General features: G+C 39.9%; 2 protein-coding genes across 3 annotated transcripts; one reads left to right on the plus strand and one right to left on the minus strand.

Moving 5' to 3' along the window:
- Positions 1 to 2806: 2806 nt before the first annotated feature.
- Positions 2807 to 21293, minus strand: tlr2 (toll-like receptor 2). Of its 2 annotated transcripts, none has more exons than XM_026163156.1 (12): positions 21226 to 21293; positions 11977 to 12257; positions 10978 to 11134; positions 10693 to 10842; positions 9933 to 10139; positions 9718 to 9840; positions 9442 to 9592; positions 5032 to 5196; positions 4744 to 4923; positions 4526 to 4666; positions 3941 to 4449; positions 2807 to 3337 (listed from the first exon to the last, which is right to left on the minus strand). In XM_026163156.1, exons 1-12 carry the CDS (start codon positions 21249 to 21251, stop codon positions 2935 to 2937), a joined length of 2493 nt encoding a protein of 830 aa, XP_026018941.1. In that variant the 5' UTR covers positions 21252 to 21293; the 3' UTR covers positions 2807 to 2934. The 2 variants fall into 2 exon arrangements, with proteins under 2 accessions (XP_026018941.1, XP_026018942.1); XM_026163157.1 differs by lacking the exon at positions 21226 to 21293 and adding an exon at positions 15546 to 15603.
- A 4151-nt stretch (positions 21294 to 25444) lies between these two features.
- Positions 25445 to 27357, plus strand: LOC113013162 (ladderlectin-like). The gene is made up of 6 exons (XM_026153849.1): positions 25445 to 25606; positions 25681 to 25758; positions 26111 to 26219; positions 26335 to 26467; positions 26619 to 26730; positions 27016 to 27357. The coding sequence occupies exons 2-6, from the start codon at positions 25698 to 25700 to the stop codon at positions 27084 to 27086; spliced, it is 486 nt and encodes a 161-aa protein (XP_026009634.1). The 5' UTR covers positions 25445 to 25606; positions 25681 to 25697; the 3' UTR covers positions 27087 to 27357.
- Positions 27358 to 27800: the final 443 nt, after the last annotated feature.

A 27800-nucleotide genomic window follows, 5' to 3' on the forward strand; every position in this document is an offset into this window, starting at 1 on the left:
GTACTCCAGGAAATGTGCAAACGCGGAGTGGGATGGGATGATCCTATTCCTCCGGCACTAGAGACCAAATGGAAAGCATGGCTCGGTGACTTGGAGAATCTAAAAAGGATTGAAATACCAAGATGCCTTGTTCCTGAGAACTTCGGCAAGGTCAAAAAAATTGAGCTGCATCATTTTTCGGATGCCAGCAGCAGTGGCTATGGACAATGTTCATACATCAGGATTGTTGCTGATAAGAACGTGCATTGTGCACTGGTCATGGGTAAAGCCAGAGTGGCACCCACAAGAATAATCACTATCCCACGCCTTGAGCTCACTGCAGCTGCAGTTTCTGCAGCTGTAAGTAACTTCCTCAGGTCAGAGCTCGAGCGGAAAATTGACGAGGAGTTTTTCTGGACAGATTCTAAAGTGACGCTTGGATACATAAAAAATGATGCTCGTCGCTTTCATGTCTTTGTGGCAAATCGAGTTCAGAAAATAAGAGACTCTACTGATCCGAAGCAATGGTTTTACATTGAATCTGATCAAAATCCAGCTGATCACGCGTCTAGGGGCCTCAAGGTGGCAGATCTGCTAAGCTCGAATTGGCTCACTGGACCTAAATTCCTATGGGAAAGGGAAATTGTCACAAACCAACATTCCCCTGATCTTCTTGTTGGGGACCCAGAAGTAAAGGTCCTGAAAACAAATGCCCTTGAAGAAAACAGCTTTCTTGAGAGGTTCTCAAGATTTTCCAATTGGGATACAGCTCTTAACGTTGTGGCAAGAATTAAAAGACTTGCAAGGAGAGATAACTCAGGACCCATTAGTGTAAAAGAAAGACAAATGGCTGCCTTTGTACTCCTCCAGGCAGCACAGAGGGAAGCCTTTAAAGAAGAGCTCAAATGGTTCAGTCAAAACTCAGCTGGACTACCAAAAACTCATAAAATGTATCAACTTGATCCTATTTTGGTAGACAACCTGCTTAGGGTTGGAGGAAGGTTGAGAAAATCCTCAGCATCATTTGCATTGAATCATCCAGTAATCCTTCCAAAGGAAGGCATTGTCACACAACTCGTTCTTGACCACTGTCACAAGAAAACGCAACACCAAGGCCGAGGCCAAACTCTGAACAAACTCAGGGAAAGTGGCTATTGGATCATAGGTGGCAGTAAGGTAGTGGCCAAATGCATTAAAGGGTGTGTCAATTGTAGAAAAGTGCGTGGGCCAGCTGAAGAACAACGCATGGCTGACTTGCCATTTGACAGAGTGGATCCTTCGCCCCCATTCACCTACACTGGAGTTGATGTTTTCGGCCCCTTCTATACGAAACAAGGTCGAAAGGAATGGAAGAGGTATGGCCTTTTGTTTACGTGTTTAAGCTCGAGAGCCGCGCACATTGAGATGTTGGAGGATCTCTCCACTGACGCATTTATAAATGCTTTAAGATGCTTCATAGCAATCAGAGGCACAGTCAGACAGATTCGTTCTGACCAAGGGACAAATTTTGTCGGAGCTAAGAACGAGTTCAAGAAGGGTCTGTTGGAATTAGACAAGGAGATGATTTCTACTTATCTAGCTAAAAACCAGTGTGACTTTCAAATGAATGTTCCTGAAGCTAGTCACAGAGGAGGCATTTGGGAACGACAGATCCGCACTGTTAGGAATGTCATGAGTTCTGTCCTAGCCCAAGCCACAGGGAGGTTGGATGACACCTCATTGAGAACTTTCTTCTATGAGGCCATGTCAATTTTGAACCATCGTCCACTCACTACTGATACAATCAATGACCCCAACAGTGCTGAGCCTTTGACGCCTAATCATTTGCTCACAATGAAAGAGTCTGTGCCACTTCCGCCTCCTGGTAGATTTGTAAGAGAAGATTTGTACGCCAGGAAGAGGTGGCGGAGGGTGCAATATTTAACAGAGTTGTTCTGGAGCAGGTGGCGCAAGGAATACCTAACCAGCATTAGTTTAAGACAACGATGGCATACTCCTAAACAAAATGTACAGGTTGGAGATGTAGTGATTTTAAAGGAGGACAATATTCCAAGAAATGAGTGGAAATTGGCAAGGGTGGTTGAAGCCAATGAAGATGATGATGGTTTAGTGCGGACGGTTAAGATCCAAATAGGGCAAAAGGATCTGGGAAAGAAAGGTGAACGTTTGAAACAAGTCTCTTTTCTTGAGAGACCAGTTCAGAAACTAGTGGTACTAGTTAAAGGGTCTAAACTACAGTGAAGTAGTACAAGGGTTAAGAGCACAAACATAATATGTGATCTATAAGTTAATTTAAGAAGTGATTTTTTTTGTAACATAAGTTGATGTTTGATTGTCAATTAATAAAAAATTACAGGATTTAATTTTGTTTAACACATGTAAATAGAAATCCTTTGTAATTTTGGTGGCAGTGTATTGGAATGTAATTATTATGTGATTGCAATGTTCAAAATTTGGTGTTTAATCTGGATTCATGTTGTGTTGTCACCACCTACTGGTGGACCTGAGAGTGGCACTTTGTGGTGCGCATGCTTTGGGGTGATGCTCAATTAAGCGCACATGTCACCAGAGACTGAAGGCTCGAGCCAGAAAGAGAATGCTAGCCTGTGCAAAAGGTGGAAATATGGACGGTATGGACTACAATTGCTCATGAATGTTCAGTAGAAAGGCGCACACGGTATGTTGGTGCATTTACTTTGTGTGTACGTTTTATTTGAATTGTAATTTTTGTTCTGCTGATGTAATATCTGTGTTTTTCATTGATCATTTCACCATAGTTTTTCACGGTGTTTGCTGGTGAAAAGAAGATTAAAATACTGGCTGAACATCAGTTGGAGCATGGCCCTTTATTCTACTTCGAACATGAAAAACCTTCAGGAGCAGTTACCCCTCTCTTGTATCCCTTATTGTCCAACTCTTTCTTTTTCTTCTCATTCTTTATTATATTCTGCTCTTTTAGTTATCGTTTCCTCTCAAAGCATTGCGCAGACTCCTCCAGAACTCCTCCCTCTTCTCTTCCTCCTGTGGCCACTCTAGGTAGGTGGTGGAACTCATCAGTTTGCGCAGTTTGTAGAAGCGTTTGGGGACATCATCCTTCGACAATGGCTCTAGTAGGATCAAAATGGCTGCCTCACCAGTGGCTTGACCATCAAAAAGCCAGAAGTGAGAGAAGTCAAGCTCATAGCGGCACCAGTCAGACTGCACAAAATTCTCGGAGAGGATGAAGACAGTTCTCCGACTGCGTTCGATAGCATTCATGATGTTGTCCACAATCCATTGTCCAGGAAGGAAATCCCGCTTGTGAAGGCAGAGAGTCAAGGGCCGGTGGGATGTTGACCTAGTCCCAGAGCTGCTTTCACTGTTGAAGTGAAGAAAAAAGCAGCTTTCAGCCTTTCTACTTTCTAATTTGGTATACAGCGTATAAGCCAGAGACTGCACAATCAAAATAATTAATATACTTTAAGTTTTGCAATCATTTCATGAGTTTAAATCTGTATGATTTAAAAAATGGTTAATGCAAGAATTTTAAAAACTCTATTAAACTTGCTTTGATAACACATTGTTTGGACTCAGATCTTGATCAAAGATCTTCCATGTCAAGTGTTCTACATCACCCCAAAATTTAGGTTATTAAAAAATGGAAGCTTTTTAAAGAGGTTGATACACCCAGTTTGGAAGTGTTTCAGTTTATTTAGGTTAAACTATGTTTGAAACCCAATTTTGTCTTCTTAACAGTCATTAACAGTAGCCAAAAGCTCTAGTTACTTATATCATGCAGCATTTACACAGAGAGCAGTTTCATTGTCGGATGTCAGAACTACCCTTTTAAAAAATGCCAGATAGCTGTATTTGTTCAGAAAAACTACACTGAAACCTTTATTACTGATGAACACAGTAATGACAATATGGACACTTTGGCTGAAATTATGTCAAATAATATCACAAAAACTGATGAACTTACCTTGGCTCCTCTAGCTCAGGTACCAAAAAATTTTCCACCCAGCCAGCATCTCTTTCACTGTAGGAAACAAAGGCATCAAAGGATATCAGGGCTTCTGTGTCTGCCTTATCTCTGCGTTGCTGCCGTTGTCGAGAATTACGCTTGGTCTTGAGCCATGCCCAGATCATCTTGAGGTACCAAAAGGCATGGATGCGCCACAGCACCACAGACAGCAGAGTGGCTACAAACAACGCCAAGCCACAGCTCACTGACACAAACAAAACCTGATGGCACATGACAACTGAGAGTCGGACTTGATCCACTGGCTGTCCATGTAGATAGAAAGGGTAGTCACAGATGTAGCTGTCCACTCCATCTGTCAGTTGTATACCTCCACCTTCTCGGAGTTCCAACTGGACAAAGCTGACAAAGTCACAGGAGCAGACAAACTTATTCTGACCAGCCTGGAGGTTATCGAGTCGCTGGTATGACTGGAGGTCTGTTTTGCCAAACATGTTCAGGGTATTTGACTGTGGAAATAAAATGTGTATCATAATGGAAACACTACGAGGATCAGAAGCATAAACATATGATCTGACTTATTACCTGGATGGTCAGGGTTTGTAGATTGGGGAAGGATAGCCCAGAGGGCAACCTCAGAAACTTGTTGCCAGAGAGATACAGTTCCCTGAGTACAGGCAGAAGTAGAGTGAAATCTTTAAGGTTGTTGTTGCTCAAATCCAGCACCTGTAAAGAATAAAGCATAAGGGAAAAAAAAATAGGTTGCCAGGTCAATCTGCCAGGTCAATACATGGTCTTCATACCTCCAGGGTTTGGGGTAGACAGGGGGTAATGGCTGTGAACTTTGCCCCGGAGATGTTTAGGAATCGCAGGGTGGAAGGCCAAGGACAGCTTGAGGGCATGAAGCTGTAACCGGTCCTACTAATATCCAGGTGTGTCAGTTTAGAGAACTTTGTGACCAGTCGGCTCACGGTGGACAAAGACTGGACAGAAATGGGGAATGAAAGATGGAAAGTACTTGTCGTCATCAATCCTCAGTATTCTTGAATACTTGTAGGTAACGCAGATTTTATTAAAGTTTCATACTTCACCTTCAGAGCATTTCCACTGAAGTTTAAAACTCGAATGTCCTTCAAAGTTTGTGTTGTACCACAAAGCGTCTCCTCCAGAGTCAGGTCCGTCAGAAGGTTGTCGGACAGGTCCAGATACTGCAGGTTCTTCAGCAGATGGGACGTAAGACAAGGCATCACAAACACCTAAAGGAAAGAACCAAAACTCGTCAATATGACTGCAAAGTGGGAAGCTGTAAGGTAAGTATTTTCCTTCAGTTTGCATTATAACTCCAACATCCGTCCACAAGACAGACATGTTAGGTAAACTGTTGATTCTTATTTGGCCACAGGTCTGATTGTGAAAACGAATAGTTATCTGTCTCTCTTTGTTAGTCTTGCAACAGACTGGATACCTGTCCGAGGTGTACCCTGCTACCCTATAAGGTGGGATAGTCTCCGGGCCCCTGCATGACCCTGGATTAGCCAAATTAAAGAAAAATGGTGGACAGCTGTAAATATTGCATGCACAGGAAACAGGGGCCTTTTTGGCAATCATTTCCATTTCCATGTACAATGCAGAAAACAGTATGAACAAAGTATATTGTAGCAACTATCAGGTAAAAAAGTTTCATGTAGAAACTTGAAAGAACATCCAACTACCCTGCAGGGCATTATAAACATGTTTGCAAGTATCCTTAGTTTGATTTTATGTCTCCTGAAGAGGTTAACTCTGTAAGGAAAACTTAAAATGAAAGGGATGTGTTGATACAATCTATAATATCAGTAAATAGTTCAACAAATCTCTGGCTTTGCTTTCATCTGCACTAGGGTCAGAGAAAATAAAAACAAGAGTTTTTAGATGAAATGGCCATCTTCATCTATGGTATGTATAAACAGTATATACAAGTAAAACTTATAAGCTAAAACCTTTCTCTTGAATACATGCTGATCTGAAAATTATCCACATCTTCACACAAACTCCACAAAAGCCAAACTCACAGATGACCTAAAGATAAGTAAAAAAATAAACAGACCATCTAGGTGTCTGTTTATGTTCCGGTAGAAAAGATTTGTTTTAATTTCATCTTACTAATTTTTTTTTTGTCAGCTTAAAAAAATCCATCTTCAACTGAAAACAGTGAACTCAAGGCTTTCAAAATCATAGTTGATCACTGTATGGATATCCTGAAAAAATGTCTCTAGAGAGTAAACTAATCAGTATTTTCCATAGATTTGTTCTCCATCATCCATCCAAGATGGCGCCGCAGATGGCAGCCTCGGTACTGCGCTCTCTCGCACTTTTCTTGTTTCTGTTCATTTTCTGCGCTTTTGGTCACTCAGACTACATCACTTTCTCCAGAGAACAACTGCTAAACATCAGGCAGTCATCTCACTATAGTTCTTATCCATTTTTCACAAACCCGGAAAGTTTTTTGGAGATTTTAGTTGGAGGCGCAGCAGCTCTCTGTGGCTCCTGGAGAAGCCACAGAGAGCGACGGGGGAGTCGCGCTGGTGAAGCAAACAAAGACCTGGCCAACGAGTTAAACACTTTCTATTGCAGGTTTGAGACGGACAGACTCCCACGCCCCACCCTCCCCTCCCCAGGGACATTGCTTCAGACATTGACCCCCAACACACCTTCCACCTCTCCCCCCTTCACCCTGCCCCTCCCCAATCAAGACTCAACGACCACCCCCACCCTCCCCAATCCAGACTCAACGACCACCACCACCCTCCCCAATCCAGACTCAACGACCTCCACCCCCCTTTCCTCCTCCCTGAAACTCAGAATACACACTCAGGATGTGAGCCGACTATTCCAGAAACAGAAGCCCAGGAAAGCCCCCGGACCAGACGGCGTCTCACCCTCCTGCCTCAAAACCTGTGCTTAACAGCTGGCTCCCATCTTTACTCACATCTTCAACAGATCCCTGGAGCTGTGTGAAGTTCCCTCCTGCTTCAAACACTCCACCATCATCCCTGTTCCCAAGAAACCCACCATCACAGGACTTGAATGACTACAGACCTGTCGCCTTGACGTCTGTGGTCATGAAATCCTTCGAACGACTGGTGTTAGCCCATCTGAAAGACATTACTGGCCACCAGCTGGACCCTCTGCAGTTTGCCTACCGGGCAAACAGGTCGGTGGATGATGCAGTGAACATGGGGCTGCATTACATCCTGCAACACCTTGACAGGATCCTGGAACTTATGCCAGGATCCTGTTTGTGACTTTAGTTCGGCTTTTAACACCATTGTGCCTGAACTTCTTTCCTCCAAACTCTCCCAGCTCAGCGTGTCACCAGCTACCTGTCAGTGGATCACCAGCTTCCTGACAGACAGAAAGCAACAAGTTTGGCTGGGGGAGATCACCTCTGAAACCCGGTCCCTCAGTATTGGTGCCCCTCAAGGATGTGTCCTCTCACCACTACTGTTCTCCCTCTACACTAACGACTGCACCTCCAAGAACTCGGCTGTCAAACTCCTAAAGTTTGCAGATGACACCACTGTCATTGGCCTCATTCAAGATGGTGATGAGTCTGCATACCGGCAGGAAGTTGAGCGGCTGGTACTCTGGTGCAGTCAGCACAATCTGGAGCTGAACACTCTTAAGACTGTAGAGATGACAGTGGACTTCAGGAGACATCCCTCAACTCTACTCCCCCTCACCATATCAGACAGCCCTGTGTCAACTGTGAAGACCTTCAAGTTCCTGGGTACAACCATCTCCCAGGACCTGAAGTGGGAGACCAACATCAACTCCATCCTCAAAAAGACCCAGCAGAGGATGTACTTCCTGAGACAACTGGGGAAGTACAGTCTTCCACAGGAGCTGCTGATCCAGTTCTACACTGCGGTCATTGAGTCTGTCCTGTGCTCCTCCATCACAGTCTGGTATGGAGCAGCCACTAAACAGGACAGGAGCAAACTGCAGCGGACTGTACGGACAGCAGAAAGGATCATCGGCGCCCCCCTGCCCTCCATCCAGGATCTGTACCTCTCAAGAACCAGGAAACGAGCAGGGAAAATCATCACAGACCCCTCACACCCTGCACACAGACTTTTTGATCTGCTGCCCTCTGGCAGACGGTACAGAAGCCTGCAGACCAGGACCACCCGACATAGGAACAGTTTCTTTCCCCTCGCCATCTCCCTTCTTAACAGTTGACCTGTCACACTGCTCCCACTGCTCCCACTGCCACTGCCAGACTGCAGCTGTACCTTATGTACATTCTGTAGTATTCATTTCACCTCATTTCATTTCTGTATTCTATGTATATAAGTTTAGATTCGTTATTTATAGTTGGTTTACACAGCTTTGTGTATGTATGTGTAATGTGTATATATAGACACGTGTGTGTGTGTGTGATTTACATTGCTGTGCTTGAGAGCCACCATCTACCGGAACCAAATTCCCTGTATGTGTCTGCACATATACTTGGCCAATAAACACGATTCTGATTCTGATTTTGAAAATGTTACACAAGCAGCATACATTACAGAGCTGGTCACTTTAGAGACTGGCATTTTAATAGCATTTTTTTAAAATAAACATTTCAAAATATTTACAGCACAATCAGCTGTTCTGCATCAAATTTGATGCCACACAAATTATTTGTGCCACTCCAAAAATAATTTCTGTCTACTATGAAATAAAGGAGAACAACAGCCTGATACCTGCAGTCCTGACAACAGGAGATGTATCACTGCTGTAACACCTGTAATATTCAGCAGTCGCCTCATTGTTCTGACACACACAAAACTATTGACTACACTACACACTAACTACACAAGATTTGCGCTAAACGTCACAAATCTCTCACATCTCAAAACACCGCCATCACTCCTAAAACTTCCCCCGTTTCTTAACAACTTGCCATATCATTTTTTGATTGGTCGACATCTCCAGTGGTTGTACACGTTGTCATTAACGTGGCTTCACTCCACATCAGCCACGCCGCTTTGCTAGCTAAAACACCGGTGTGGGCACATTAGGACGCTGTCATAGCCTGTCAACAACGTTGATTAGCTCCGTATATACGAATGTGAATCACATCATTGGCTGGACTATGGGATAAGGTGTCATCGTTCTAATCCCATACGGGAGCAGCCAGTCACTCACTGACTAACACTGCAAAACGGAATTGTTGAAGTTTTAATTTTAATTTCAATTCAGGTTAGATTTTTTCTTTGTGTGCAACGCAGACTTTCAGTGCGCAGAGACCGTGCCAGCAGAGGGAACATTGTCAATCGTAAGTTTCCCTCCTCTTTAAATTTTCTCTGAAGAGTAGCAACATGTGGGTCTCAAAAAACTCTCAAATGACCTGAAGACAAAGACTGTTCACCATCATGGGAAGGATACAGAAGGGGAAGGATACAGAAAGCTGTCTCAGAGATTTAAGCTGTCTGTTTCCACAGTTAGGAACATACTGAGAAAATTATTTTTACCTTGGCGTTTATGACAGACACCCTTCTTGGATACTCCAGCAGAAAACCCAATTGTAGAAGTGAGGTAAATTTGTAGACATCCAGAATTACAAGGTTACGGATGTAGAACTCATCTATGCTTCTGTGATCAGTTTGGCTAGCTTTCCCCCACCTAACCCCAACCAAAAAAAGACAAGTTTGTTGTTTTCAATTTCCTGTATAATACACAAACGTTTCTTTTGAACCAAAGTTGCTAACTGGGACATATGCCAAAAAGATAATGTGCTTCTTTCCTACCAGCCTTCGCCCATCAGTGTGACATCTTCTATGGTAAGTTTGGTCAGTGGAACTCCATCTAATACCACCAGGAAGTCAACAATAGCCTCGTCAGACACAGAAACATTATGTAGGGTCAAATACCTGAAGAGTTACAACACAGAGGAAGAATAGGTTTGTTTGTTTCCCAGTTTGTTAGAATATTAGTTTTACCCAAGTAGAAGTGATGTCCATACCTGATCCTCCTTTTGGCTGCCTTACTAAAGGGCTGAACAGACTGAACTCCATTCAAATTGATGTCTTTCAGAATGATGGGTGTCTCAGGATATGACACATCATCAATCATAGACCCAGCCAAGGTCACATTTGTTAGAAAAGGACCATGGAGACTCAAGGTGACATGACCTAGCGGCCAAATGTGTGCTAATGTACCAGCGTCATAGCTGCAGAAGCAAGATACAGAAGCTAAAAGTTGAGGATACGTGAAAAGGAAGACAGTATACACAATAATAAAAGCATCAGATATTGATTTGTATATTTAGTAAAAGCACATAGAGAAGTGTTGGTTTGTTAGCCCAAATAAGTATAAAGAATCTATAAAAATAGACCATAACCAACACATTTTAAAGAACTTTTTTAAAAAAGTAACTTTTATATATAACTGAAATTATATATAAAAGAGTTATGCCATAAATATGAGTCTTTAAAGATGTCTCTTAGTTATTCTTCATTATTTTGACACACATTTCTGAAGTTGAGATGGAAACGGTTACATTTTGCAATAGCAAAGAAAATTCATAAAGCGTGTTGATTCATTAACCTACTAAGTAACTTACGTTTAGCCATCTATAGCCACCTATAAAAATGTATTCATAGCCTCACTACAGTTAACCATAAACAAAAGACTCAAGGCAGTTAGAATAAAGGACACTAATTTGAATCTACCACCACTAATAAAGACAGTAACTTAACACCACTACCAAAACCCGTGCAAACCTGGTCAGGTTGTTTGCATGAACAGTTAACTCCTCCAGCTGGGTGACTCCAGACAGATCTCCTCTCCGGAGCTCCTTCAGAGAAGGACCTCCAAGGGCCAGCTTCCTTAGTCTGACTAGGGCCCCAAATACTGGAGGAGAACCGAGGTAACTAGATGAGAGCACAGGAAAAGAAAATAACCATAATGTAATAATAATAATAATAATAATAATAATAATAATAATAATAACTTACGTTTTTTTTTTTTTTTGTCTTGTCACAATTTTGGTACCTTTAGCTTATTACCTGTATGGGTTGTTGAGTAGGTTGAGCTGCTGCAGAGCTTCCAGCTTGCTGAACCATTTGTGGTTGAGCATAGTCAGCTGGTTGTAAGAGAGATCCAGCTGTTCCAGGCTCCACAGAGAGTCAAAAGCTGATGGATGGATCTCAGCTAAGCCATTGCCTGGAGGATAGTAACATCTATCTTAAAACAAATTGTAAACACATTTTATTGATGAAAATCAAACACTGAATTGAAATCCCAGAGCTCTGCCAAGTCTTTTTTGTAGCAACTGGAAAACAAACAAGTAAAAAGTAACTGTAGCAGATAAAGGATTTGTAATGACTTGTTACAAAACATCATAATGTCATTGGGAGCCCTTGTTCATGGCACACTTTGTTGTAAAGTAAATATTTAAATATATAACAAGACTTTGGATCAAGTTTTTCACAATCATAGTTCACATTTTATGCATGACTGCCTCCCCCCAGAGTCTTCAAGTGAGAGTGTGATGATGCCATGCACTTAACCTGAAATCACCTTTTCAATGTTTTAAAGTAAATTTCAGGACAAGGTTTCATGGCCATCGTGTCCCTTGACGTGCATAATTTACACATCCAAATGTATATACTTTGGTAGACTTTCACCCAGTCGGACTATCACTACAACATGACTTCTGGCTTCAAATTACATCCCTTATGACTAAAACATGCAACCACAAATCCAAATGACTCCCATTATTTAAAAAGAAAAAAAAAGATTTTTGTCAAATTTTAACTTGCAACAACACCTGCACAATACAGAGTGAGTAGACAAAACCAGTATTTTGTCCATTGGGATATGCTGATGATCCTACTAGTTACAGAAAAAGCAGATAAAAAGGCTGAAATAGTCTCACTTTTCAAAATAAAATGTTGTCAAAAGAATATTTTTTATAGTTAGCTGTTGGTATTCTTCTCATTTTTTTCCATCACCACAGCTTGCCCCTCCACCAACACCCACTCAATCAATACTTTATGTGTTACCGTGGAGATCAAGAACCTTCAGTTGCATGTGGCCCGTCAGGTCATCATTCATCACAGCTGTTATTTTATTAAAGGAAAGATCAAGACTCAAGGCACTGCCTGTTACAGTGGGAACACTGGTGAATCCACTGTGGGAGCAGTTACAGAAGAGCTGCTGGTTGCAGTGATCGCAGGATGGCTTCTTGTTGTCTGTGTTCAACCTCTGGCCCCAGCTCTCAGAGAGGAAGAGGAGGACGAGGATGAAGGAGAGAGCAGAGGAGCAGCTGGTTGGACGTCTCATGCTGCATGAAATCAGTGAAGAACATGAAGTAGTGTTTGAGATGATTTATAAATCAGGGAGAAAGTGAGTCATACTTCTCAGACTGCAAAGGACCCACACACAGAAGTGAAAGAACAACAGGGAAGAAGCACAATTTCAAAGAGGAAGCCTAAAAAGTTTCATTCACAACACAATTCTGCAAAAGTGAAAGGTGTTATCAGAAAACAGAGATGTCTTCAGCTTCTCACACACCCTACACCTAATGGTTCCATCTGTTAAAGCATAAGCACATGAAGTTTTCAGTCATGTCGCAAATAACAGCCTCCATTCTTATGGCTCCAGGGTATTGATCTTCTTTGAACAAAGCCAGTGCATTGAAATCAGAGCAGGAAGCAACAAATATCATCTCAAAGCATTGACTTGTCAGCATTTTATATTTATACATTTATAGAGCAGTTCATCCCATGGGAAAAATAAATGAAAGAACCTTTGCACCTTTCACTCCAGAAATAGCAAATGCTTGTCTAATATTTGTGCATTTTTCATACATTAATCACAACTCGATTCATACATTTTTACATATTATGTAAAATGTAATGTAAAATGAAAATTGTATAAAATATAACACAGATATTTGTAATTGTTTTTTAAAGTTATTTTTCCATACGGAATTTTCCAAATGTTAAAATAGAAATATGTAGTAACTGATGTGGAAACTGATGTAAAGGTGGGTCCAAAAAGCCAAATACACCACTGCAAATTTTAAACCAGGCTGCATATCCCATTAGGATCAAATTTTTGTTCTGCAAATTAACGCGGACACACACAAACAGGGATCAACACCTTCGCCAAGCTTAAAAGCTAGCTTAAACATAAAGGTGAGGTCCTAAAGAAAGGCCTGTAAGGTATATGATTTGTGTCAAGATGTTGCATTCACGGATGAGCACAGATATGAAGCTGTGGACAGGAAACCGGGGCTGAATGTGATCTGAACAGATGTACATAAATATGGCAAAAATCTGTTTCACATCCTGCAGTGAAGGTCATGTTTCATCACAGCAAAACAAATACCATATCCGGGGATTTTTGCAGGAATTCGAGGTTTCTTTGAATTTTGTCCCGGGGCTGGAATTATTTACTATTTATGTTAATAGCTTGTGACATAATTTTAATGCATTTGTACATTTCTATGCAGATGATACAATTACTTATTGTGCTCAAAACATCAAGATGGTTTTTAAAGAATTACAGCTGGCTTTTGATTTTATACAGTCAGCTGTGTCAGCTCAGACTGATTTTAATTGCTGAAAAAAACCAAGATCATGTTGTTCTCAAATAGAAACAGCATACCTGCAGTACTTACCTCTCTTGTATTTGCTCAAGACAATTTGTGTTGAAACTGTGGCTTCATACAAATACTTACAGTATTGTGATTGATAATAGTTTTTCCTTAAAGCTACATATTGACCCCTGATAAACAAATTGAGGCTTAAGTTGAAGTTCTTTTTATGAAATCTTTCACTGCAAGTCAAAGGCTTGTTGCTGCCAACTTTTTACCCCTTCTGGATTATGGTGATATAATTTACATATATCTACTTATTCTCTCCATCTGTTGGATTGTGTTTATAATGGGGCATTAAAATCTATAACCAGATGTAAACCTTTAACACACCACTGTTGACTTGTCCCCACTGTCCTTATTCAGGATGGTTCATTTATATCTTCATATATTAATCTGTTTCTGGTTTACTCCCCTCTTATTTGTCAGATTACATGTTACAGAAACAGTTTAGTCATGACTCAGGACTTTATTAGATTCACCTGTTCATACAGAGCTCAGACAAAAAGCATTCTCCTCATCTGCCCCGTCTTCATGGAGTTCATCACAGAAGGACTTGCAGCGCTCTCAATTGATTTCACTTGCAGACTTTAAAAATGACCTTGTGATATCATCACAGGGAACTTTTTCCTGTTTTTGACACTGTGAAAAGGTCATGCCAAATACTAATTTTTAAGGTTTTTTTTTTTAAACTTCTTTGCCTAATATACTGTATTTCCAGTTGTATTTGAACATTTCAACAAGAGCACTCAGGTAGTCCATAACTCCCCCTGAAGGGGAAACATAGAACAGCTTTATGCTAATGTCAGCATTGCTAATATGGAAATCTACTCTAGTTTATTCATCTTTGTTTTTCATTGTAAAGTCATATAATTTTGTCTTTAAAGATAATGTTTTAAAGAACTTAAAAAAGAGCTCTTTAAAACAGATTAAAACAGCTTAAAGTTGGAAAATAATTTTTTTCTAATTCAAGTGACCCTAAGCTGTAAAAACTTGGGATTTTAGGATATATTTATAAATAACTTTAACTGAGAATCTTTATGGCATCATTGTGATGTCATAGGGGATCGTATTGAGAAAATAAAAAGGTGTGTTATACAGATCTCCCCATGCCCCTACACATGATGTATTTCTCTATTTTTTTCAAGTTTAACTCTGACTTTGGGCGCTATAAATGAAGGTTATGGTCAAATGCTTAGTCAACCCAGGGACTCGTGTCCCCTAGGACTAACCATGTGCTTGTGAACTTTGAAGACGATCCATAAAATGTTGTGGGTATTATAACGTTTAAACTTATTTTCACATTTGGTGTGATCTTTATCCAATTTTCACCAAAGTTCAGTTAGCTTGAGCTGTTGTTGGTATCTACCACACTAAATTTGTGAGCGATATCTTGAAAACTGTGGATGCTAGACTGCTAAAAAACAGACAGACAAACACACAAACAGAAGTGATTATATACAGTATTTCTTCCCTGAACCTGTTTCTTCTTCTTTTTTTCTTCTTGTTTTTTTAAAATGAGGTGACTCAGAAACCATTGCATAGGATTGAATATTGACAATAAAGTCCTAATTAATTTCAATTTTTTTATTATTCTTATTCTTTTTCAATCCCGGTGATAGAAATGCACTTTCGGAACCTCAACTTTCACATTAAATGCAGCTACTCTGCAGTATGTCACCATAAAACTATTTTTAATATTTATCTTTTGGTGGAAAGTGGTGGATGAGACATTAAGCAATCCTTAGTTTGGTGAGCAAACAGCTTTTACTGAGCCTTTTACAGCACTCAGCCCAAGTTCTTCCCCTTTTTTCTCTATCTGTGACAGAGCCAATCAGTGTATCATCACTGCTGCTGCAAAATTAAAAATAAAAACTGAAACAATCTTGTAAAAATCAGCAAAACTTTACAGCATAAAGTTTTTTTCATGGTTTGTTTTAGGATTCTGTCAGAAGTTTGTCAAAGTCTTACCTTATATTTTTGCCGAGCTGACTGCTGAAACTCGTTAAAGACAACAGGATGAGTTGAAGTGTTTTATGACTTCATAAAGAGGAAGTATAAATCTCAGGGGTGACAGCTGGAACCAAGTGTGAAAAGAGGTAGTGAGCGTGACGTGAACTTTGGGAGGAAACCTTGTGAGTGCAAAAGTTTAAAAATATATTCCAAGTGTACTATTTAACTATTTTCAGACTTTCTAAACTAAAATTGGAAAATTATATTAGGCTAAGTTATATCCAGAGAAAAATAAACTGTGTTACACTTTGTTAAATTTAATCACATATACTATTTGTTATCAGGAAAAAAAAAACTGACTGGAGAAGAACCAGTATTATAAAATTATTATCATGCACATGGTTTCAGTTCCAGAACATGCTTCAACCGCTGTGTGCACAGTACCATGACCACAATGATTTCCTGTTTCCTTTTGGCACACATAAACAACTACCATGCCAAGTTTGTAGGCGAGCATATATATTTATATATACATTAAAATTGCACTTGTCTATGTTTTAATATGATGTTACTGGATAAAGGTAATTGTAATCATATAAATAATAAATAAAATTTTATATTTATAGTGTACAGTGTCCTGTCTTCCTCCCCTCAACCCGAACCGCTCGCTGCTAAAATGGCCAGACGAGCATAAATATTTTTTGATTTCACACAGTGCTGATGATAGTTAAACTGACTAAAACTGAAAAGGCGGCTCTGTTTTTCTCTTATGGCTCGGGATGCATTTATTACTTCTTGGCTGAACTACTGTAAAAGACTTCAGTTAATCCAATTTGCTGCAGCAAGAATACTAACAGGGACTAATATGTATTTAGTCCCTGTTAGTCTCCTATATTGGCTTTTCTTCTCTGGCTCCCTGCTAAATCCAGAGATGAATGTATACTCCTTCTCCTCTTGAATAAACAGGTACTATAAGGTCATCCTTAATGACCTTTTAGTACCATATCACCCTATTAGAGCACTTCCCTCTCAGACTGCAGGCGTTTACTTGTTGTTCCTAGTGTATTTAATAGTAGAATGGGAGGCAGAGCCTTCAGTTTTCATGTCTGCTTTCAACCAGCTCCCAGTTTGAGACAGACACCCTCTCTACTTTTAAGATTGGGTTCAAAACTTTCTTTTTTGTTGGCATGATTTCCACAACATTTTTTGGTGAAATCCTCCATGTTTTTTTGCAAAATTACAGGAAACAACCTGTTGTTTTTTTTTAAACCAGAGTGATGTAAATGGTCGCTTAACACATTTAAATGAAAAATCACAAGACAATAAAAAAGGCACAAACATGGTAAATAATTCCAGTACAGTAACTCCAATTACTGGAGGTGACAATGGTGACGTGTCAATCACAATGCCATGAAACAACTGTGTGGCAGGGAGGATTAGGACCAGGACTCATGAGTCAAGAAATGAACTCAAAGCAGCTTTCATACTGGAGTCTTTCATAATACAAAACTAAGAATCCAGGGAAACAGAGCAATGGAGCACACAGAACTGAAGGAGACTGCAACAAAGGACAAGTGGAGGCAATAAATATACACCAGGTAATGAGGGCAGAGGGAAAAGGTGGGAAATGCAATGGGAACACATCAGAAATAACAAGACAACGAAAGTTAAATTCACTACAAAGTACATAAAGAATAAAACAGGAAACAACATTGAGACAGAAACTAAAGAAATAAAATTCGACACAGAATCAACATTTGAGGAACCATGACACACGCCCCTAAATTTTCCTAAAAACTCCAAATTGTGACTATACCTGCATGGTAGTTTGCAATACAGGTATCTTACCACATGATGGGACTGTAGCCTGGTTTGCCTCACAGTTTCTCTAATGCTGGATCTCGTGGTTGTAGTTGCAGTGTTTTCAAGTCAGTGGACATATTTTATAAACAACAAGTAACTGCAGCAATCTAGTGACCAAAGAAAAGCAATTACCAATTTCCAGTTTCACTTAAAACCTAAAGCCTACCTACAGCTTTATGTCGGCTAGCAGTCGTTGCCAGTTGCCAGGGTGCAAAATCAAGATGAAAGATTTGCATTCTTGAGTTTTGATCTTATTTGGAAAACAAACAAAAAAAGAAACCCACTGACAGCTAAGGGTTTAGTAGAGGTGAGGGCACTTCCTACCAGATTTGGCTTAAGTGTGGATGCCTCCCTTTGCTAGCTAAGTTTATTGACTCAGAGCATAAAATGCAGCCGTTTTTTATACAACCTTTTAAAACTATTTACAGAACAATCAGGTGTGCTGCATCATATCAGAAGGCACACAAATTATTTGTGCCACTCCAAAATAAAAGTTTTTGTCCACTCTAAGACATATAGATGATAGAAAACAAACAAACAAATAAAATGTTATCGTATTAACAATAAAGAATTTTTGGTCAACCAGCAAACATTTGGGCCAAAAAAAATTGGATCAGCTGTGGCTAAGGTGGTAGAGCAGGTCATCTGCCAACTGGAAAGTTGGTGGATGACGCTTTACGTATCCACAGGCAAGTTACTGAACCCAAAGTTGCCTCTGATGCATACATCAGAGCATGTGTGAATGCTATATTGCACTCAGACATAGATAAAAGCGCTGCATGAATGTGTGTGCTTTTGGGACGAGACCTATAGTAGAAAACCAGCAACACCACCAAAACAACAACCACAACCAAATCCCACTTCTGAGTATTGTTTTAATCTCAGTTAGCTCTCAGGTAGCAGACAGTAAATTGTTCCTAATGTGTGTAACCACTGTTCCTCACAGTGGGGAAAATAATTCAACTCTCTAATTTTATGGTAGTTTCAGTTCTCTCTCTCTCTCTTTTTAAGATAGAACCAGAATATGAACAAAAATCCAGTTCCTTAAAATGGAGGAAATAATTATGGTCTCTAATTTTATGGTAGATTCATTTCTCTCTCTTATTTTAAGATAGACACAGAATATCAAAAATGCTGTGGTCAGAAGAAGACAAAAATGCAGGTTGAATTCATACCAAACAGCTTTGGAGGGAACGTAATGTGGACTGTGACCCAAAGAAGACCATCCCCACAGTCACACAGAGATGGAAACAGCTTAACAGCACAAAAATGACTCAAAACATACTGGCAAGGTAAGCAGTAGCTAAAAATGAACCACATTAAGCTCATAGAGTGGAATAGCTAATCTTTTGACTTGGTAGAACTTCTGTTGAGGGAGCTGAAGCTTGGAGTTTCCAAGCAGCAGCCGAGAAACCTAAAAGATTTAGAGAGTTTCTGTAAAGAGGACTGAGCCAAAATGCCTCACGACATGTGTGCAGACCTGGTGACCAGCTACAAAAAATGCTTATCATGGTGGAGTTTGGGTCAATTCAGGAAAAGGCATCACATTTCATGGTAAAATACTGTAATCATAATTATGGTAATTTTTTATGCTATCAAAATATGAAACGGGTCAAATATCATTTAACACGTATGTAAAAGTTGAATGTGACGGGTTGTGGTTTGTGGCTCAGCCGAAGGGGAGGGGTGGAGCAGTGGGTTGAGGGATCAGTGCTGGGGAAGGCTGGCTGGTACAGTTGATTTGCATCATGCTAACCACTGTAACTATAGTTCACTAAAATGCATCTAGAGGTCTGCCTGTGTTATACGCCAGGGTTCGTGTAAAATTCATACAAATACCCAAGGAAAGCATGTAAGTCTTTTACTTGCAAATAACCTCACTATCATAGTATTGTCAATTAGCCAACAGCTGCGGTTGTATTCTTAAGAAATATCCTTCAAAATTGAAGTACGAACATTATGTCACAAGAGTTGTGGCTTCATGTCTAACATATCATCTTTAAAAGATTCAACCACAGGAAATAGATGTTTGTAAAAACACTTCCAGAGTGTGAAAGGTGAAATTTTTATTTGTTGTTGTTGGGTTTTCTTTATAAGGCTCACACAACGTTAAGTTTATCAAATGTTTGCAGAGGTGCTAAGGAAGCTGCAATATCCTTTGTCTTTCCAACCACGTGTTTTTCATGACTGATTAACCAAAATTGTTCAGAAATTTGTCATTATCATTGCCTCTATGGAGCTTGTGCTCAGTTTGTTCCTGTGCTGCCATGATTAGTGCCTCTGTGCTCTATTTTGGTGTCTCCCAATTTTCCCTGTCTTGTCTCCAGCTGGTGCAAAAATGCAGCTGTACTTTTAACTGATACACAGAAGAGAGTTTTGGCCTGTTTTCTTCTGTTTTGGCCTCACTGGCCTGGCCCGTTCATTTTATAGTTCATTTATAATTATTTTGTTTTTAAGTCTTTAAAATGTCTTGCCCGATCCCATCTCTCTGAGCACTTACATTTGCATGTACTTTCCCAGTCCTTCAGGTCAACTGAACAGCTGCTCCTGAATTTGCCGAGGACACAACAAAAGCTCAGAGGGGACAGAGGTTTTGCTGTGGCAGCACCTAAGTTGGGGAATTTGCTGCAGCTGCATATTACACAGGCTTCCTAACTGTCCACTTTAAGTCACTTCTTAAAACCCACCTCTTTTCATTTGCTACAGGATGAGAGTTGGCTTTAAGCTTCATTTATTTATTTTTTATTTTAAGAATTTTATTCTAAATGTGATGTGTGTACTTTTGCAGGTGGTTGACCTTCAGGAGGGCAGGCCCGTGCCTTATCTTACGGCTGCACTTGGCTAGGCCCCTTGGACTAATAGAGGTCAGCTGAATCACTCTGACTCCTCACCCAGGACAAATCCACCTCGGGAGACCAGGGCGAGCGTCCCTGACAACATAACCCCGGAATCACTGGGACACTCAACCCCTCCACCATGATAAGATGATGACTCATATGTGTCTCTTTTTGTGCCTCTTAAACATCGTGGTTACAACTCTGACGCAATAGTACCTGCTGCTCACTCTAGGACTTATTGTCACTGTCCATTGTGGTTGTGTTGTGTTTGTGTCACGCACAAATGATGTTACAGGACTTTCAGCCGCATTGCTATAATGACTGATTAGAGTCGAGTCGAGCTGGGTAGGTACGAGTGAAAAAGAGGCAATGGTATCTAGCTGCATACACATAACAGTACCATGGTTTTCAGTAACAGGGTGAAAAGTCCTGAAGTCATTTCTGGCCAATATATGTTCTTCAACACACACATTAAATATGTAGGACTGCTTCATTTGAGAAATATCAGTAATAGTAGACACATCCTGAAATATCTTAGAGCAGGGGTGGGGGAACTCCAGGCCTCGAGGGCCGGTGTCCTGCAGGTTTTAGATGTCTTTCATCCAACACAGCTGATTTAAATGACTAAATTACCTCCTCACCATGTCTTGATGTTCTCCAGAGGCCTGGTAATGAACTACTCATTTGATTCAGGTGTCTTGACCCAGAGTGATATTTGAAGCCTGCAGGACATCGGCCCTTGAGGCCTGGACCACCCCTGTCTTACAGTGATGCTAAAGAGCTACTTCATGCACTCATTACTTCTAGGCTTGATTGTTATAAGTCATTATTATTATTAGGTCACTAAAAGCTCCCTAAAAAGCCACAACATCATAATGAGTGTTAACAGGAACAAAAAAATGTTTCCCATATTAGCTGCCATCCAAAACCCAACAATGTATGCGAGGAAAGGTATTTTAAAATCAAAGTCTGAAATACAAAGTTTTGGTAAAACTTACAGTTGGAGGTTTGATTGTGGGATCATAGTTCAACCCTTAGTTATGCTACTATAGGCTGCTGATGGGCTTACCATGATTAGTTATTCTTAAACTCTGGTGCTTTCCAATATTGTGTCATTTCTCTGTCTTCTTTTCTTCTTTTCTGGTAAGTGCTTGTGCATCAACCAGAATGCAGCCTGTGTCAGTTGCTCTCACTTTTTCTTCTTATTTTTTCTCCCCACTTCTTTACTTCAAGTTCAAGTTCAATGTGGGTTCATAAAATAGTGATGTGCCATTCTGTTGTTGCAGCGTGTGAGAAGAGCCGACTCCCGTTGAGGTGAGCCAGCTCTGTGGAGAATCCATGCAGGTAGTGTAGTGGTAGAGGCCAGGTAAGCACAGAGAGCTGGGGACCTGGATTTAAATTCAGCCACGTTAGGAGAAAGTTAAGAGAATAGAAAGTAGGAACAACTGGCTGCAATTCAAAAACATTGTCCTTCTGTTGTTGCAGAAAGGAAAAAGACTGCAAAACTGAGTGCAAAATGTACAAACTGAAAATATCAATCAGAGCAGGGTCAACAATAAACATATACACTCACTCGTCCATACAGCTGGAGGAGATCTGCCCTTTTCCTCCAGCCACTGACCCTAGAGCAGTTTCCCATTTTGAGTACTTCTATAGTATCCATTGTCTTGCCGAAAACTGCAGGTATACACTGGCCTTCAGCAATTCAATAATTGTACATTTAGGAAAATGGGTGCATTTATTCCAAAACAAATGACCCAAGGCAAACGGATAAGTGTTAATGAGAAACTGGGTAAGGAGCCAATTACTCCTCCAAAATGGAAAATGGCTAAGAACATTTGTCCAATCTTTAAACACCATATCTATTCTTACCAGCAGTAGCAAATGCAAAAAGTAAGACATTTATGAAAACACTGAATAAGCATGTCACACATGCATCCTTTGTATTTGAAGGCGCTGAGAGATACTAAATGAAGAGCCATTTGAGAGCTGTGCCAGCTGGCTCTTCAAAGGGAGCAGACCAAAAAGAACCAAATCTTTGAAAAGAACTAAAACCTCTCCGGAGGACATTAAAGAACCTTACTTTAGGTAGACCCAAAGTACTTAGTTGGGCAATATTTGAAAGTATGATATGGCTGCTTTATGTCATATAACACTTGAAAAATTGATTTCTTGTTGTTGATTCTTTTTCAACATAAATGCAAAAGCATCCCAAAATTAGCTGCGATGCTTAAATGCATCGCAGCTGAGACTAGAGCCACATGTCAGATATAGAAAGTCACCAAGTCTGATATGCCAGATTAAGAGTGTATGCGACAAGATTTTGGACTTACTTTATTACTGTTTTGTGCATTTCCACAAACATTATTTGAATATATGTCAGTCTTGTCGCTAACCATGTTTTTAATACAGTATTCTCAATGAGGATGCACCTGTAAGTAAATTCTAGGTTAAGCTTAAAGACATAAAAGAACATTTACATCGCCTGCCTACTTTATGTAATTGCTCTTCTCAATTGTTGTGGGTCCCGTTTGATCTGTAAATGTAATAAATATTTTGCCAGGTGATTAAACAGAAGTTGTTACTGTTACGTACTCTTTTCCTGTAAAATTAATAACAGAAAACATAATTATTCCATTTTTTTTTTTTTTTTTTTTTACAGTTTCTTCCATCTGATCTACAGACTGAAAGCTGTTGCCCAGACCTGGAGCTGGTTTCACCAACCATGCTGTGCAGTATGGCCAGACACCCGCAATTATTTTTCTTTTCTGTCCAATGGACATTGTTCCAGAAATCGTATTGTTCGTTTAGATACAACTTTGCAAATCTAAGGCATGATGCTATAGCCTTTGTAGAGAGGGACTGTTCTCCTGCCAACTCTGCCAAACAATCCATTCAGTGTATTTGCCAACTGAGGCCTGCAGTGTCGAAGATGAAGCTTTCAAGTTATTTGTTTTGTTCGTTTTTGAAGTGTCTCTGATCTTTGCACAGTCTCATATTGGATGAATTTTTTGGAATGTCCACGCTATCTTCAATTTTTTATTTCTCAGTTTAGAATTCTGTACTTTAGGTTATTTGGAAATAGCCTTAAAACTGTCCCCCGATTGATGAGCAGCAAAGCTGCTTCTCTAAAATCATTGCTCATGTCTTTCACTCCTGGATGCTCTAGACCAGGGGTCTCAAACTCAAAATGAGCCACTGGCCACTGCTGGCACCGTCATCTCATTGGAGGGCCACTTTAGTGTTCAAGTAGTACAGAAAAAAAACAAAACAAAACAGAAAACACCCACTAATATTTCCTGAAATCAGTTTTGTTTGCTTTTTCAAATTTCAAATATTGTTAGGGTCCCTGGGTCGTTGACCCTGTTTTGGGTTTTTGGTTCTTTGATTTTGTTTATTTCATTATATTCTAGCTTTGTCTTATGGGTTATAGGATTATTTTTAGTTTAGGTTCTCTGTGTGGGTTTTGTTTGAGTTTTAGTGTTCTGGTTTTCTGACTGTGATCCATAGTTACTGTCTCCCCTGTCTGCTGTATCCCCGTGTCAAGTCTGTGTCTCTGTGTTATGTTTCCTGTTTTACTTTGAAAGTCCATGTTTTATGTTAATGTATTTGGTTTTGCTTCCCCCATCTGGTTAGGCCTGATTTTTGTTAGGCCAGCTGTGTTTCCCTCCTGTTACCCATTCCCTGATTGCTCCCTCTGTGTATTTTAGCCTTGTGTTTCTCTGTGTCAGTGTCACGATCTACCATCATCTTTTACTGTGTGTTCTGTCTGTCTGCTAGCCTGATTAGGTTAGTTTTGTATTGTTATGCAACCAGTTTTCAGTTTTGCCATCCAGCATTAAAGTTGTATTTAAGTTCTCCTTTTGTTTCCGTGAGTCTGCACTTTGGGTGCACCATCCCTGCCTGCACACAGCCTTCATATGACAATAACAAGACAAAACTGCAAATGTTAACGCAATTTTCTTTCTCACTCTTAACCAACTGAAGCCTTTCATTGAACTGCCAAATAAACAAATTGGTCCTCTCTTTCTGGCCAGACACCTGGCAGCACTTCTGCTATGATTTTGTTTGTATTTAATTAAATAAAAATGCAGACATAAGTGTACACATTCGTTTTTGACTGTTAGTGAAAATTGTTTTCTTTTTGTTTATACTCTCTTGTTACCTCGGCCAGGTCCGCGGCTCCGAACCATAGTAAAAGGACCTCTGGCTAATATGTTGGGTTACGTGTCAGGCTCATAGCCGAAAAATAGCTTTACTGTCTGGGTCAACTTTGCTAGCGAGAGACAGAGAGAGGTGTTGAAAGGCTGCTCCAACTGAACTTATTGTTTTGGAGGAAAACACGAACACAGTGTACAGTCGAGTCTTAATAGCTTACTTACAATTGGGCTCGTCAGGCTCTCTTCTTGGCTGCAGTGGTTGTTATTATTATATTTACATGCTTCCAGCTCCCGTTTCTGGTTGGTGACAGCTCGTACTTTTCGACTCTCCTTTTTCTCCCTCCCTTGCGCTCACAGACACATAATGGGTATGGCAGTCCATTCTGCCTGCAGCACGGACTACACTGCCTATGAGGCTACATTCTTTAGGGCTATGCCTGTAACACTCTGCCTATTGCCTTCATTTGAAAAAATTTTTTGAATAATAATTTTTAAAAAAAATTTCTTCATGTCAATATGTGAGCCGCAAGTAGAGGTGACGTGGCCCGTGGGCCGCGAGTTTGAGACCCCTGCTCTAGACCATCCAACCAAGAAAACCTCAGCTTTTTTCACAGGACCACAAGCGTGTCTACCTGGCCTTGTGCTGGCCCATGTGTGGGCCATACCAATGTTGCTAGTGATCAATTAACCAAGTGCACATGTTTAATAATTTTCATAATTTTGTTGTACATATACATTGACAATAAAGGGCCATTCTATTCTAAGTAGTAAGGGTGCATTTTGTTTTGTTTTTTTTACACATTGCTCGTGCATTTTAACTCCGTTTTTGTTTTATTTAATATGCATCGCACATAACTAATCAAGAAGCTGTATGTGAGACAAGTCTGTGACCGACAGATTAACTCATTATCGTGGTATCATCAGTTAACCAGTCAATGTAAAATTAAGTCAGCATGAGGCAGTTATTTTGGTTTTGGTGAGGAAACAAAGAAGTGCAATGAGTCACATGACGTACATGTTAAAAATTATGAAATGCACTTGCAGAGCTACCCGTTGTGGCGACACCTTGTGGCGAGGGAGCAGATAAAAGTAGTTCCTGATTTAAACTAAGGGAACAGTATAAAAGCCCTGATGTCAAAGCTGTTAAGCATCTTCTCACTGGAAACCTGAAGCTACTGGGTGGTGCTGTCAAGAAATAAGACAAGACATTCAACAAAAGGTTTGCTGCAAAAACAGTTTATCTTCTTTTCTTTAATAAACTGTCAATCACTTTGGGTCTTCTGTTTTTTAAAGAGATTCTGAATATCAACATGAAGCTGCTGACTGTGTCTGCACTTCTTTGTGCAGTGATGGTTGTGACCACTGTTGCTGGTGAGAATTGCAGTATTATTTATTAAAGTCATCCTCTGCTGTTTTAATCTGCCCTGCTTTTCCAGATGGAAAATGCAGAGGGATCAATTCAGTCACGTCAGTCAGAATATTACTGATTTTCCCCCAAACTTGTCTCATTTCTGCCATGCTAAAGAGGAGAATGATATGTCAATATTATATATTTTTTAGCTACATTTGTAGGAGAAAGAGTGTGTTTTTTTTTTTTTTTTTTTTTAAGAGTTAGTCATTCATAAAATTAGTTTCATGTACATATAAATACATTTATACAAAAAAAAAAACCCCAAGAAAAACACAAATTGCTTTTACTAAAGTATTCTTTGCTCGTCTTCAGGACAGCATCTTGTCGTCAAGAGATTTCGGCACTGGTATTTTGGTTGGAGTAGGTACGGAAACAGATACTTCCGCTACTTTCCCTTTCACTATAGAAGCTCAGGTAAACAGTTATTTGGATTCACTATTTACTCTTTCTCTGTTTGCTAATTTGTTTTCTGAAGTCTTGCTTTGTTAAATCGCAAATCTTGAAATTTCTGGTGTCTGTTTATCTCCACTACAGAGACACTGTCAGTCCATGCATGTAAACCTGGCATCTGTACACAGCCTTGGAGAGTACCGCAAGATTCAGAGGGTCATATATCGTTCCACTCACAGTTACCCAGTTACATGGATTGGAGGCTCTGATGCTCAACAGGTATACTACTCATAATTATGCATGGTCTGACAGTTAGAAAGATTACTCTAGCCATAGAGAATTGGGCTTTGAAAAACAGTCTCTCTAAAAACAAGCTACATGCTATGAATATTCAATAATGTTTTATTGTCGATTTTATTGCTTTTTCTAGGAGCGTTATTGGTTTTGGATTGATGGAACTCCTTTTACATACGCATACTGGTGTCGTGGAGAGCCTAACAACATTGGGGGCAGAGAGTACTGCCTACACATGAACTGGACAGGTGAATCCTCAAATGAAAGTATTCTATGAATATTGAGGGGAAAATGTTGTCAAAGTATCCACGATTTCCCAAATAATTCTCATTTATTTGGCATGACAACTAGTAACAAGACAGCTGTTGTATTTTTTTTTTTTTTTATCAAATCAAACTTGTTTTTTAAACAACAATTACACAGTGTTGTGTTTTCCACAAATTTAATGTTTTTATTTTAATTTCTTTTAGTATAGATTTGTATATGTGTAAATGATTATGGTTTCAATTAATGTCAATGTTTGCTGCTTGCAGGACTGAAGTGTATGAATGACAAATCCTGTAACTATCGATACCCATTTGTCTGCGTCAAGAAAAGAAGATAACTCCTTGTCTGACGTGAAGCTATAGTTCACCAAACAAAGAAGCAAATAATCTCAATTACCCCGGAAGAATCTTTTTTATATCTTTACTCCTTTTATTTTGCTGTAATGCTACATTAGGAATGAATCGGCAAATGCCGTAACCTGGAGCTGGATTGTCTCTTTTAATAGCATCAAAATGAATGTGTAATGGAAAGAATGCTTTTAGCAAAACTTCATTCGACTGCACGAACTCTTCTTTCTCGCCTCCATTATTAAACTCTTAAGCATTGAATCAAATTGGTCTGTGAGTCATTGTTGTATGTTATATTTTCATTGGTCTACTGCTAAACATGAAAGAAATCCATGCGTAAACATCCCGATTTTCAAATAAATGCATATTTTTATGTGCATATTTCATTAAATGGAACAACATTCACCCCTTTTTCAGATTTAGGTGACTTTCTTTGCAGCTTACAGCTTGCAACCTATTTACACAATCAAACAACACAAAACCTATTTCCGTCTGTTCTCTTATTAGCTATCCTTATCAGGAGCATGGGTGGCCTGAAGCCTATCCCAACTACCAGAGGCAGGGTACACCCTGGATAGATTGCTAGTCTGACGGAAGGATAGAGACAGACTACCATTCACACTCACATTCACACCTATTGGCAATTTAGTATCACCACCACCAACAAACTTTATTTATATAACACATTTAAAACCAGTGGTGTA

The sequence above is a fragment of the Astatotilapia calliptera genome, chromosome 3 (assembly GCF_900246225.1).
Source record: "Astatotilapia calliptera chromosome 3, fAstCal1.2, whole genome shotgun sequence".
In the NCBI taxonomy this organism is placed as follows: Eukaryota; Metazoa; Chordata; class Actinopteri; order Cichliformes; family Cichlidae; genus Astatotilapia; species Astatotilapia calliptera.